The sequence below is a fragment of the Panthera uncia genome, chromosome F1 (genome assembly GCF_023721935.1).
Source record: "Panthera uncia isolate 11264 chromosome F1, Puncia_PCG_1.0, whole genome shotgun sequence".
NCBI classification, from domain to species: domain Eukaryota; kingdom Metazoa; phylum Chordata; class Mammalia; order Carnivora; family Felidae; genus Panthera; species Panthera uncia.
The window spans coordinates 40,013,513-40,027,732 of NC_064813.1; the positions used below are offsets into that span (position 1 = coordinate 40,013,513).

Sequence of the window (14,220 nt, forward strand, 5' to 3'; positions counted from 1 at the left end):
TGCATGCCAACTAAAAACAAAAACAAAAAAGTCACGTGATTTCTTTGTCCCACTTTTATCTCCTCTGGTCTGTCTTGTCTCTCTCTCTCTCTCTTGTGTGTCTGTCCCCTCCATGTTTCACTCTACAGAACCTCCACCAGCTAAAACAGATTCAAACCTTGAAGCAGATGAACGAGCAACTGCAGGCTGAGAACAGGGCCCTGACCCGAGTTGTGGCCCGACTCTCGGAGTCCGTCGAGTCCTCGGAAACCCAGGAGCTCTAGTTCTTGCCCCTCTTCTCCACCTCACTTTCCTCCTCCACCACTCCAGGCACGTTCAGTCTTCTTGTTGGGCTCAGAAGCCCTGTGCTCATCCCCCTCCATCCAAGCCGCCATATGCGAGTGCCTATAAAGGTCGGTCATCTGGAAATGGAAAGAGCCAGGACTGAGAAACAGAGTGGGACATAATAGCTGAGGTCAAGGGAGGCAGTGGGGGAAACCTTGCCCGGGCTGGTGGTCCTTTTGGTAAGATCACCACATCACCTTTTCCTCCCCTGGAGACTGAATATGGATTCGCTTACTTGGCTACACATAGATACACACATACGTATGCACGTACCTGTGTGTATATACAGATTTCTTTGGTGGGGTCATTGCCAAATTGAGATTGAACTTTCTCAGCAGCAGCCCAAGTGCAACCTGATCACTAGAGCAGTTGGGGTTGGTCCTAGACTCCCAAATGTAGCTGGGCCTGGGGTAAGCAAAGGCAGGCGCTCTCAACCTGGGCTGGGAGCTTTTGCTGTATGTAGTGTCTGGGCCCACCACCCCCACACCCCCAAAAATCAGCGGTCCAGGTTGAGACCCAGGCATCAATATTTTTTCAAGCCTCCACTGTTGATTCTTTTGTGAAACCAGGATTGAAAATGGCCCTTTGGATAACAGACAGAACTAAGTCTTCGCATCTGACAGCACGCTGGATGGGGACAACTAGCACTGAAGGCTAGAGCTCCATGACCAGCAAAATCACCGCCCATCCCACCATTTGAGTAGAACTGGTTAGGCATTCTTTGCCTCCCTTCTGCAATAATCTTTGCTTTCTTCCCCCTCTCGGGAGGCAGCACTCTGATCCCTGCCACAAATCTCGGTGCCTTAGGGATGTGTCCCTCAACCCCACCCCTAGCCAGTGTGTGGGCTGTGAGGCAGAACACAGCTTTTATAAATGAGACCCTCACACAGTGAGACCTTCCCTAATGGGGGTAGCTTTGCAAAGTTGATGACAGTCAGTGGAGCAGAGAGTGGGGATTTATTTTCAACCGAGAACCAAAAAAATTTGTTTGGTAAACTGGAGCCTTTCTCTGGATGTCGGTCTGAAAGACAAGCTCACAGATCACTTGTTTTCCTACCCAACGATGGTATGATGGGTCACCACTGCTGAGCAGTTTCACTCCCTGACATGAGTTTTTAATTTTCAGCAACAGTCTAATTAGTCCTGACCAACGCCTGTTCTTTTCTCTGCCTATTCGCTTGTGCCTTCAGGGTCAGTAGCTGGCAACTAATACCCACTAGATCTGCAGCACCCAAACTGCCATAAGGGCTGGGCTAATATCCTGCTGTAGCTGCTGTCACACACAGAAAGAAAATTGAAAGGGCAGGGATACCACGGCCTGGCACACCAAGCGGCTTAGTTACCCTACTTACTGAGTGCCCTGTAAGGTCCAAACTCCATGCTTTAAGATAAGCCTCAGGATTATGGGAAAATTTGATGGGGGTGAACAAGGGACCCACAGAAGATGTCCCGGTTATTTTTAGTTCCTTCTTTGTGCAAGATAGTATAGGATATAGGGCAAAACTAGATCTTGTGCTTTCAGCAGTGAGTAAAGTTAACATTTGTCATTTGTTAAGGCCCATACATAGCACTTTATATGCTTTTTCTCACTTATTCCCCAGAACAATCATTTTACATATGGGGGAAAAACAAGTTATAGTTTGAATAACCTGCCCAGGGTCACTCAAAGAGTAAGTGGTAGAACCAAAATTCAAACCAAATATGTCAGTTTCAGAACCCAAGCCCTCAGCCACTGTGACATTAGCTGTCTGCATATTTGGCACAGAGTTTTAGCCATTTGTTAAGCATATGGCCTAAACAGTGCAAGAGTCTATTAAACAACGACAGTGTGGCCCCACCATTGCAGCTAAAGGATGAAGGACATTCTGCTTCCTCAGCACTCTTGACTTCCCTGGTGGAGGTTCACTTCCAAACAGCCATTTACCTCCCAAAAGCTTTCACCGCTTAAAGAAACTGTTACATAGTATATGACCTTCTGTAACAGGTCAGCAGACTGTGGCCCATCAGTATGCCTGTGAGCCATACAAACACTTGGCGGAAAAAAGAAAAAGGATAATATTTCACGACACATGAAAATACATGGAATCAAATCTTGGTGTCCAAAAATAGTTTCATTGGAACTGAGCCATGCTCATTTGTTTATATCTTAACCTTATGTTCATAAGTACTTTTGTGCTACAAGAGCAGAGTTGAATAGTTGGAGCAGAGACCATGTGGCTTGCAAACCCTGAGATATTTATTATCTGGACCTTTACAGAAAACGCCTGCCGACCCCTACCAGAAGGAAAGATTGGATAACTCAGCCAAACTGACAGTGTGGTCCAGAGAGTTGGCCCTGCCTTTTTTTGTTTTTTGTTTGTGTTTTGTTTTGTTAATAATCCACTAGGGAAATCATCTTGCTTCGGTGTGCAGTACAGGCTACTTCCAACAGGATGTGAGCAGTGGGACTTCCTTCCCACTTCCCGAGTAGTCAGAAGCAAAGCAGCCTGGGCACAGCTCCTTCTGAGCCCCTGTCAGCCTTCAGCTAGCCTTGCCCTAGGTCTCAGAGACCCTTATATCCTCTCCCTCTTCAACACATTCCTCATCGAAGGCTGTATGAAGTAATATTTGGGAAAACACATGTACATAATTTTATTTGCCCAAGACAACTTACCGCCAAACTATGATAAACTGGAAATTTAGAAATTAGAAAGCTGGTAGATGGAACGAGAGGGTATTATGCGAAGCAAAATTAGTCAGAGAAAGGCAAATATCATATCACTTCACTCATATGAGGACTTTAAAAGACAAAACAGACGAACATAGGGAAGGGAAGCAAAAATCCTATAAAAACAGGGACGGGGACAAAACATAAGAGCCTCTTAAATATGGAGAACAAACAGAGGGTTACTGGAGGGGTTGTGGGAGGGGGGATGGGCTAAATGGGTAAGGGGCATTCAGGAATCTACCCCTGAAATCATTGTTGCACTATCTGCTAACTTGGATGTAAATTAAAAGAAAGAAAGAAAAGAGAAAGAAAGAAAAAAAGAAATTAAGAAAGCTGACATCCAGGGGGTTGAAATGATAAAGCTTTGTTAAACCTCATACTTGTACAGTGCTTCCACATGTGTTCTTATTTAATCATTCTTTAACTTCAAGTGAATATCAGATAACACTGCTCATTTCCTCCTCTCTCTTTTGAGAGTCAAGTTTATGAGACTCCCCCCCCCCCCCCCCGCTTGATTTCTACATTCCACTTCTTGGACTTTTTGACACTCCCTCAAGATGTCAGTTGTAGTATATTGCAGCTGGGAAATTGCCTTGTCCAATTTTTTTTTTTTTTTTTAAAGAATTGAGTTCTTAACGCGGAAATAAATCATCAAGGTTCAACGAGTTGTTTATACATTTAAAAAGCAGGGAGGGGTCAGCTCAGCTCTGATTTGATGGGCTGCTGGCAGGGAAATGAAATCTATTGACATGTATAGCTTCTCCCCGTACCCTCCCTACCCCCACCCCCGCCTATGGAATCCTATTATGGAAATATGACTTTCAGAGTCTCATTGATACCCAGGCTGCAGGACCCAGGATGGGGCCATTAGAGAGCAAATGGGAAGGTAAAGCATTGTGAGGCCATCCTGGCTGATTTTTTTCTAAAAGTCTTCTTGGAATGAGTTTCCTAGCACTGAGTTCTGGTAGTCAAGGCCACAGGGATATAGGCATGGAGGAGAGCAGCCAGAGCAGCTTTGATTAGGTTGGAGGTTGGAGAGGTAGGGTCAGAGGACCAAAACTTTATTTTGATATTTTCTGGATGAAAGTCTTTTTAGTAAGATTTGTAGTTTAGCTGTTTGCCATCCCATATTCGTGGGAGGACTCATATGGTAGTTGGAGTCCTGAGTGCCGCAGAGCACATTATGCATATCAGCACACTTCACATCCAGGACCTCCTGGGGCCCTCACAGAGTCCCTGCTTGATGCGCGGCTGGGACAGAAATGATTATTCTTTTTAGACACAAAACTGGAAACTCAGAGAAATTGAGTTTGCTTAAAGTAATAGAGATTGTTAATGACGGTGACAGTGCTGGAATTTCTGGGCTTCTGGTGTTTTGTTTTCCACCCCCACGTGACCTCTGTTATGAAAGAATAATCTTCGGAATCAGGCACACAGGGGCTCAGTATCAGCTTTGCCATTTAATAGCTGGGTACTTTGGACTAGTTACGAAATTCTTCATTTCCTCATTTGTAGACCTAAGGATAGCAACTGTGTCACAGACTCATGAGGTACTGATGAGACCATGGGAGTGAGAGCCTCTGGTCCAGTGCCTTCCACAGTATGGATATTCAATACTGTGTTCTTTTTGTTCCATTAATACAAATCCTTTCGTCTCTGTGATACAAACATGTGCGCATACACATATGTATTTGTATCATTTAATCTACATCCTCCGTAAGAGATTGAAGAAACGAAAATTCTATTTCTTGAGGTACAGTCAGATCCCCTAAGCGGTTAATAGCAGAGCCAGAACTAGAATGAAACTGGCCTCATGACACCTGAGCCCAGGCCATCCTTTACTAGAGACCTCACCTGCTGCAGGAGTCCCACTGGTTTGATGACGAATCAATCAAAGCACTTTTGTATCGAATAGATGTGGATTTTTGTAGCCTTCACAGTGAAGATGTGCTTACCCTCTAACCTAAGTCTCCCTAAACTGCCAGCAGGGCCCGCACATAAACTACATCCTCATCAACATCCCATTATGGTTTTTAGATGCGTCACATACCTGTCAGAGTGCCTGTTTACAATATAAAGACTTGGATATCCAGACTGGGGCTTGGGGCCGCTATTTTGCCTTTGTTTTGCAAAGATTGAAAACAAAGGCTGCTATTTTTCTTTGTTTTGCAATAGAATTGAAACCTCTATTCCCCCATCCCCCAAAGCACCTGTTTCCTGGATTTGTAACACGAATTCCCTAAAATTGCTAATAAGGCACCCTGGTATCCCTTGGTAACTACCACTGGGGAGCTTTGGGCAAGGATTATTAAACATATACCCACCACTCATTGTGCTTCACAGCTCTGTGGTGGCCAAATCTGTAAGCCCCCTGGGTTTAGTGGTTGAAAGTGGATACGTGTAGTATGACCAGCGAGAATTTTGGTGGCTTTTATCACAGAAGGCACTAGAAGGAGGACCTTAAATCATCCTGTGGGTGTGACAGAAAGCTGAGTTGTGCCCCCTCTCCCCTGCATTCCTATTTTTGATGGGGTGTGAAGCAGTGTCTGTCTTTGACTCTTTTAGTTGACCCAATGCTCCTTTCTAAATTTCTTCTCTGTGCCCCTAGCAGCTCACTTTGGCATTCTCCCCAGTTTCTCCAGACTTGAAGTGAGTTCAAGGGCACGAACCAATGAAAACAGTTACTGACTCAGGAGAATGAAAGGATACATGGTGCAGAACATGAAGCCTGCATACAAAGAAATAAGATACTGCTAAATATGCTAGTTCAAAAGATGGAGGGGCTGTGGTCTCCCTTAATACGAGCATTACCAACTCAATAAGTAGGAAGATTCAGGGGAAGTTCATCCCCGGGAGAAGGCATGGGGACACTTCACTGTATCAGCTGCCTCCAAAGGCCCCGCCCACTGGGCTGGCCTGGTCTGGTCAGGGAGGGCAGAGGAGTTGATCATGCCAAGCTCTAACACACCTTTCCCTCTGTCACCTACAGGTGTTAACAGAACTGAAATCCGACAACCAGAGGCTGAAAGATGAAAATGGTGCCCTCATCAGAGTCATCAGCAAACTGTCCAAATAGACTAGGCTCCAGATTTAGGAGGGATAGGACGGCATTTGCTGCCCCCATGCCTCTTTTCCAGCCATTGTCTTCCAACCAAAAGAAGTGAATGTTTTGGTGGAAGGACCACTTCTTTCTGCCCCTCTTCCAGTCACCTTCTCTGCACTGTACATTTCCTCTGCACTCTCAGTGCCCTGTTCCTCCTATACCCCCACCCCCTGAGTTTTATGACAGTTTTAATTGAAGCATGATTGTGATAATTGGAGCCATTCGAGCCATCTGGAGAAGGCCTTGGGGAGTACACCAGGCTCAGCTGTGGACCCCAACTTCCTGCTGCTCAGCTACTTGTCCACATTGGATTTGGTCCAAACATGTAAGGCCTCTACCCAAACCAGTACCCCACAGCCTTTCACGCTCTTCCAGTGTCCTCTGATATAGGTGAGTCTTATGGTGGCCACTCCAGGATCCTGTCTGGGATGCCAAGAGAAACAGGATGTTGGCAAAATCATCCGACAGCTTCTGGAGCTGTGTTTCCATTAGATTCAAGGTGACAGTGACTCTGCATTGAAGGTCTCTGCTAGTCTTCACCTCAGGAACTGACTTTTCTCTAACTCCTTGCTGGTGTTACTGTTATTTTTTCTATCAACAACCCAGTAACATCCCTGACTAGTCTTAACTCCTACTCCTCCCTCATGCCTCGTCCCCTTCCCCAGGGCTCAGATGACCCTGGCTTCATTTATTCCTTTCCTTTCTATCCTTTTATTTTTCTTTCTGTCTCCCCTCCACCACCTCACCACATGGTGTAAAAGCTAGAACGGAGCATCTGACCTCCCTTGCCTTTGGCCATTATGGAAAGTCATTTCTCCTGGGGCACTCTGGAGACCAGAAGAATTGCCTTGGTGGCAGCACCACCGGCCTTCTCGCTGAAAAGCCAGACCATGGCATAAATGTCAGCCCACTGTTCTCATCTCCTACATGTTTTCCCTACACAGTGAGTTTCTTTAGTAGAAAATCTGGGCTCTGAACACCCCATTCCGCCTCACCGCCTTTTGACCTTGTTTTCCTCTCTTCACTCTGGCACCTGCTCCTAATGAAAAAGGAAGTCCTCACAAGGAGGCATGAGAGCTGAGGAGGGTAGATTGATGGGAGGTAGACTAGGGAATGAAAGCAGGTTGGAAAGACATATGGTATAAAGTAGAGTAGCTGGGGACACTTGCAACCTCGTGACAAAGAAGGTACAAGATGGCAGCCCATCGTGCTGTGATAATGGTGGTGAATGTGACTGTTTCTGGTGGCTAGATTTAGGGGAGAGACCTTTGTTTCCTTAGAAGCCAGCAGGAACAATGACTTCTTAACAGAGGTTGAAAGTGATGAGATCCTTCCAACCCATTCATGAGAGTCATGGAATCTTTGGCAAAGCCCAGAGATCGTATGATGGAGCTTTCCATTGTTGTGTCACAGGGACCCCCCCCCCCCACACACACACACACATACCACGGTCAGGTGTTCCCTGGTGGCTGTGCACTTAATCCTTGGAAGTTGGGCAAGTCTGATAACCAGAAAGTTTTTCCTAACATGAGTTAAGGTCTGCCTGTGGATTCTCCACGTTGTCCAGTACTGCCCTTTGATGTGACAACCCTTCAGATATGTGGAGGCGGGGATGGGGATCTCCCCTTAACCTTACTTGCAGCTGATGTTTCCCCAGTCCTTTGGGGCACTCCCCACATGGCATACTTTTCCTGTCTGTCACATCTCGTCTGTCGTCTCTTGGAAAAAAACAGCCTTTTAAAATATGCCCAGACCTGGACAGATACTCCATTAGCACAAAATTAAACCATTGGTCCTTGGTGATGACCCAATATTAATACTCAACGTATTTGCTCTTTATCGGTATTCTCCCTTGGTTCGTTTATTTTGAGTATGCAAGTCATTTAAATTCTCCTCATTTGAGAGCTGCCCGTGATATTCAGCGCTTTGAGTGATCCATTCTCTTAACATATACTACCTCTGTCCATTTTTTATTTCTTTCCAGAAAATGACAATATAGTTCTCCATGGCTCTTTGAAACATTACATGCTCTTTAAACCAGAGGCTATAATTCAAGATCCTAATTCCAAAATAGGAAATATGTCTCCCCTGGCAAAACCCCATTTTTAGAGTATACAGAAGTCTCTCTTCCATTTCCAACTATTTTCCAAGAGAAGCTGCTACTGATTAGGATTTTGTATGATCATGGGAGCGCTGTGCACTCAGTTCTCAGGGAATGCTAAATTAGAGTAAAATGTTTCCTTGCTTCCACTACAAACATCTCCTTCATTCTAGGGAGAGGGGAAATCAACACAAGGTGTTGAGTAATTGGTTCTTCTGGCACATCCTGGACGTTGGGCAAGGGATGGGGGTGGTTGCTGCCTCTTTCTCAGAAAAAGAATTATTAGGAAAACATTTTGACCCTCTTCCGTTAGATAGACAGGGTAAAGGGGGTTACAGAGAGTTCCTCAGATCTGTTTGTGTCTTTCAAAACCGTGGGACAGAGTCTAAAAACTCTTAGGGTGGTGTTATGCCCCTGCTGCTTCACACAGCCCTTTCACATTAAAGATGCCTTTTCTTGCCAGAAAAGTTTTCCTTGTGATGAAAAATTAACAAGCTTCTCAATCTCAGGAATATTGAATTCTATGGCCAAGAGCTCATGAAAGTGTAAACCACGCTAGGTAATTTCAGGCACTCTCTCCTATGCAATTAATTTTATTAGACAGATAGACTCTGAATTCTGGTCCCTTTCCAGAAAATAAAACACCCTTTCTTCACAGTTGGATTGACTGGAAGCCCCAGGAGTGATGGTTAGAGACCTAATGACCAGCTGTGCACCCTGGGTGCCAGCCACAGCAGGCCTCCCTTCTCTTGTGCTGTTGGTCTCTCTGGTGGCCACAGAACTTCTGTCCTCAACCTGCTGGTTTGGATGCCCGTGAGCACCCCAGATAGCTCAAAGCTGCAGGAATACTGCCAGTCTGGCCAACAATTTGGGGCCCGGCTGTGTCACTTTAGTCTTTACATGAAATATCAGAATGAGGAGGAGAAGGTTCTCAGTACAGCTTTATATCCTCTGTTCTCATTAATTTGATATTTTTCAAAACCAAGCCACACCTTTGGGAGTAATGGTTTGGCCATTCCAGAGATTCTCTGGCTGAAGTTTCACTGCGTTGCCTATTTGTCTTTCAAGGGCTGCTTATTCTTTTCCAGATAGCTCTTGGGCATGATGGCCTCTGACCCCAGTCCCGGTCTCTAGTGCAACAGGGTTATGCAAATCTTGGGGTGTTGCCTTGAAAGAATCTAAAGAATAGACCTGCCCTGGGCTTATTCAGTGCACTGAATTCTCTTTTGGGCAGTCTCACTTGATATTTCCTGGAACCTCCCTGCCGTGTCCTATCCAACAGCAGAATGTGTTCTCTTCTCTTCTGGGCCTTCCTGTCCCCCATTCCATGTTTGAGACCAAGATGCATGCATTGCTGTCTGAGGCCACTGGTGGAAGGAGGCTTCAGATCTCTGGTTTGGATCATTTCACATGCTTTCCCTGCCCAAAACAAAACGTGCTTATTGGGCAGTTCCAAGAAGGCTGAAACCCCACATATCAGCCTATGAATCCCACAAAAATGTGTGTGAACTGTCTTGCTATCAGGGGCTTTTAACTGAGCCAGAGATGAGAAAAGAAACTCTCAAGGCCATGCAATTGGTTCGGTCTCTGGATTTCTGGCCCCAGTGCAGCCTCTCCTCACCAGACAGACAGATACACTGCCTCCCCTCCGAGAATGGCCAGCGTTTCAGCCCTGGCCGCTGGCACAGGAGAAGGTCCTGGCGACGTGGGTGCCCTCTGTGTGCGGTGGTGGGTGCAAGGTGAGCAGAAGCGGCATGGACATGAGAGAACTATTTAATGTGTTGTCAGCTATTCGGCCTCCAGGCTGCTTTGCACCACAAAAGGGAAAGTGTGTAAAGGATTCGGCAACTGAGCCAATAGGCAGGGGGGACACCTAATTCCACCCCACCCAGTGAGCCACCATTTCCACTAGAGCTTAAGGACGTCACACCACATGGACCCCGGCTGGTGTCCTTCTCTTCCAGCCATTCTCAGGGGCCGTCGTTTGTGCTAACACTGCACCTAACTTTAGACACACAGTTGTCAATTATTGGTGGTCCCTGCCCAAATCTAGGCCCAACTGTAACTGCAGATCTTGGCCTCCGTGCTGGTTTTTAAGGCAGATTTCAACCCATCAAAGGATGTGATTCCTCTGACCCAATAAGCAAGACAGCTTTGAGGGCAGAATAAGGCAACATGAAGGGATAAGCCCCTAGGAGTCAGAACATCGGATTCGAGGGCCAACTCTTGGGACCTTGGGAAAGGCACCTTCCCTGTCTGCAAATGGCGGTGGGACTGATAATCCTTGAGATCCCTTCTAGGCTTCAGATTCTGTGATTTGTTTATACCTAGGAATTTCAGAATATTTCTTACACTCAGAATTTTTGCTCTTTCCAAGGGCAAAAATTCTTGGTTTCTTCTGGATTCAAACTGTTTTAACATCAGCAAGTCAAGGTTGGCTTCTCATCCTTGTTAGAAAGTGAATTTAATACTGAGGGTAATTGAATGGTGTTGGCAATTGCTTTTCCTCCTAATGGCTGGGTAAGAATATTAAAACCTGCAGAGGTGGAAATTGGAGCTCATGGGGAAATGGATACAAAGCAATTTGTTGCAGGCAGCCTTTGGACAAATTGTTTTAATAGGAAATAGAGCTGCTCCTTCATAGATTTCCTCCACCTACCTTTCCTCCACCTTCTCGAATGTGGTCTACGTGGCCGTTTGCATCCAAAGAGCAGACATTGCCTTTCTGCTTAGCACCAGCTTGCTCATAGTCTTAAATTCTGCCCTGTAGCAGCAAGAGAATTTTCCTCAGTGAGAACCTCAGCCTTTAGTTCTGTTGAGCTCCTCTGGATTCTGGACTAGAAGTAGGAGGTTCCAGTGCTGTTCACGATGGTCCTTCCTTTAAGCAGGTCTTCAGGAGCACTCTACCAGGGCAGTAAAAGCTTTAGACCCTAAGTCCACACAGCCGTATTGCATAGAACAGCACTCAGCCCTGACAAGCCTCCTGCAGGACCGGGTGTGAGCAGAGTGGAAGGACAGAGACCCTGAAAAGGGAGGTGGCCATGAGCTGCAGTGGGAAGGTGGGAAGAAGGCAGAACAAAGAGCAGCGTGGAGGCCGCCAGCCCCAGAGGAAGGGGTCACTGAGCCGTGGAGCCGCATGCAGGGGAATGAGTGCTGGCTCTCTGGTGCCCTCATCCTTTGGCCCCCAGCGGAGCGCAGATTTTAATCAGCTTCCCTAATGGGTATCGACATTGCTCGGGAGCAGCGGACCCTATCAGGGAACAGCTATTGATCGCTTGTGTTCTGATTAGATTGGAAAACAGATCAACTTCGCTGCTGCCCAGGAACTGTTATTGTCACAGCTACTCGGGAAGGAGGTGGTCTCTGGGGACGGAGAAAAACCAAATCGAGAATCTTGACTAGCCTGCCAACGACTACAGGGGAAGAGACGCATTCACTTGTCCTTTGAGATTTGTGGGTGAGCGTCAAATTGTACCTAGTGTGGCTTGCAACCCAGTGTCCCGGAAGCCCCTCAGGAAGAACTGTAATAAGAGGCTGTGTTTACAGACAGGCACCACCGATGAGTGATGAATTGACGAATGATCTTACCTAAAGAGGTTTAACAATTTGGAGAGCACTCTGGCTTCCAGCCTGTGTGCATACACATGCACATTTGCTAGCACAGAGCTTTCAGAAGGAAGTCTGGCATATTCTTGATGAACCAGTTTTATCCAAGTGTATTGTCCTGTTCATTCTTTTTATTTTATATTTTGCTTTCCCCCTGCCGTTCCAGTCCCCTAAAGGACTTCTCCCTGAGCCATTCTCCCATCTGCTTATCATTTTGGACTGTGATTCTTCCAGAGTGATACTTTCCGTTATTTCTCCAAATTTCCCCCTCACGCTTCCAATAAACTTCTTGGGTGTCCCCTTAAAGTAACATGAGGGTGCTCTTATGTCCTTCTCCCCCCCCCCCCCACCCCGGGAAAACATACCATTCACCCTTCCTCTCTCATCTTCCTCCATTCTTTGTTCTTTGCTTTTCTCACTTGGCGCTGATGGTACTTAGGGGAGGAGGTTTTCCACAAATCAGCCATGATTCCTGGAGGAGTTCCATACGCCAACAACTACCACCACCACCACCCTCTTCTAGTTTCAGAGGTCCCTGGCTGTGCCAATGGCCTCTCGGAAATGAGGTTTGAATGGCGGGCCTGTTCGACTTCTCCACAGACTGGCCAGAGAGACCATGGGTAGCCGTGTCTAGTTTTTGTTCTGAGAGTTTTGACTATTTCCAGCTAGAGACAGAGTGTCTTCTCAGAAGAAAACTTCAGCCCATTGCTGCCTTGCAGGAGAAGATTCAGGAAAGGCACAGTGACTGCAGTGAGCCTGTCTGAGCCTCTGAAGTCCCACAAAACCAGAGTTGGGGGATGAGTGCAGATCCTGAACAGGGACATGTGATGTCAGCATTTACTAGACTCTCACCTTAACATATCTGACCTTGCCTTTTCTCCCTCCCACACCACTGAAGCCTGGGACAGATCCCAGTGTGTCCTCTGGTGAAGAAGGCCAAATAATGAGCCATTAGAGGAAGAAGGACGTAGGGGCTCAAGCACAGAACACCAGCAGGGGTAGGAGAGGGTTCTGGAAGGATGCACAAATCCACAATAACTCTGCTTCTAGTTCGTGTCCCTCGAGCCCTTGAACGATCGGGCCTGCCACCTAGCTGGCACCTAAGTAGGGCCATCATCTCCCTGAAGAGGGAGGGAACACGTTTTGCCCATGCACTCCCTGCTCTCGGAGAATGTACGGACTTACGCCATTCAGACTCAGCCTTTGTCTTTATGGCTTCCCTCCCTCCGTTCTTCCTCTGCCTTGACCTTGATCAGATAGGGGCGAGAAGAGCTTATAAGAACCGCTCTGGGGTCTTCATGCCTCTCCCATTTTCAGGGTTGAATTTTGTGTCTTCTCCACTCACTCCACTCTTCACTCCCGACCTCACTTCCACCGCAGTTCAAGCGCCAGAAGTAACGTTTCCAGCTGAGTTGTGTGGATTAATTTCAGTCCCTTGTAAATACACCTGGGGCGGGCTAGGGGCATTTAGGGAGGGGAGCCAGATTCGCTTTGTGAATTGAATGTATTTTTATGCAATTTTGAGTGGCCTTTCAACCCTGAGATGAATGATTTTGTTTTACTGGTTGTTATTATATAGTATTATTAAGTATTCTGTGTTTGAAAGTTTGGGAATAATAATATTCACATCTATATGATGCCTGTAAACACAACCATATTTATAAATGAGTAAATAAAACCGTGTTTTAACTTTGTGACTACGTCTCCACAATTCAGGAAATGGGTTTATAGAATCTCCCATCTGGGGCAGCCCCTTCCAATACTTGGGGGCTTCCCCCTCCTGCCTCTGTCCCAGGAAGAGCCGCAAGTGAATCACTGTCCTTGAGACCAGGGTCTCTGGAGTCGGGCCCAGGAAAAGCCTAGATTGGAGGTTCAAAAGAACCATTAGAAGAAATCAAGATTCCCAGTGTCGAGTGACTAGAAATATGGTTATTTCTTTGAAGAGAGCAAGGCTCACTGACAGGTGTGGAGGCAGGCTAGATGGACACTAATGCCCTCTTGCGTATGGACAAAAGAGGGCTAGAGAGGCGGTAGCTTTCTTGGGCTCCTGGAGGTCTCCCGGCTCTCACCCTTAGCTCTCTGCCATATACATAATGGCCCTCCCTAGGTCGCTGTTTGACTCAAAAGAGCCAAAACCACTCTGTAGCTTCAGACTACAAAGGTAGCTAACTTGGGGGTTATCGGAGGTTAAATCCAAGCTCCCAACAAAGGAGCCATGCGCAGGGAGGAGGCTGCTCAGGCCCACTGGCAGCCTTGGCAGGTGGGAGGCCAGGTCTGACCTCGCTCGGCCAACGTTCGGGTCTGGTTTCTCCATCCAGCAAGCCCTGCCTCTGGCTTTCTCAGCCCTGTGCATTCTGCCAAGCAGAAATCCCTGGTCAC

General features: G+C 46.8%; 1 protein-coding gene across 7 annotated transcripts in view; it reads left to right on the forward strand.

Annotated features, from left to right (window-relative positions):
* The window catches only part of PPP1R12B (protein phosphatase 1 regulatory subunit 12B), a 218,543-nt gene extending 205,005 nt beyond the window's left edge, over window positions 1-13,538 (forward strand). For 4 of the 7 annotated variants that reach the window (XM_049634369.1, XM_049634364.1, XM_049634363.1 and 1 more), the window contains one exon: window positions 6,021-13,538. In XM_049634369.1, the coding sequence (XP_049490326.1) occupies window positions 6,021-6,107 (87 nt within the window). In that variant the 3' untranslated portion in view covers window positions 6,108-13,538. Of the gene's footprint in view, window positions 1-128; window positions 326-6,020 lie in introns of those variants that run through there. The other 3 variants (XM_049634368.1, XM_049634370.1, XR_007458821.1) reach the window with 2 other exon arrangements.
* The last annotated feature ends 682 nt before the right edge of the window (window positions 13,539-14,220 follow it).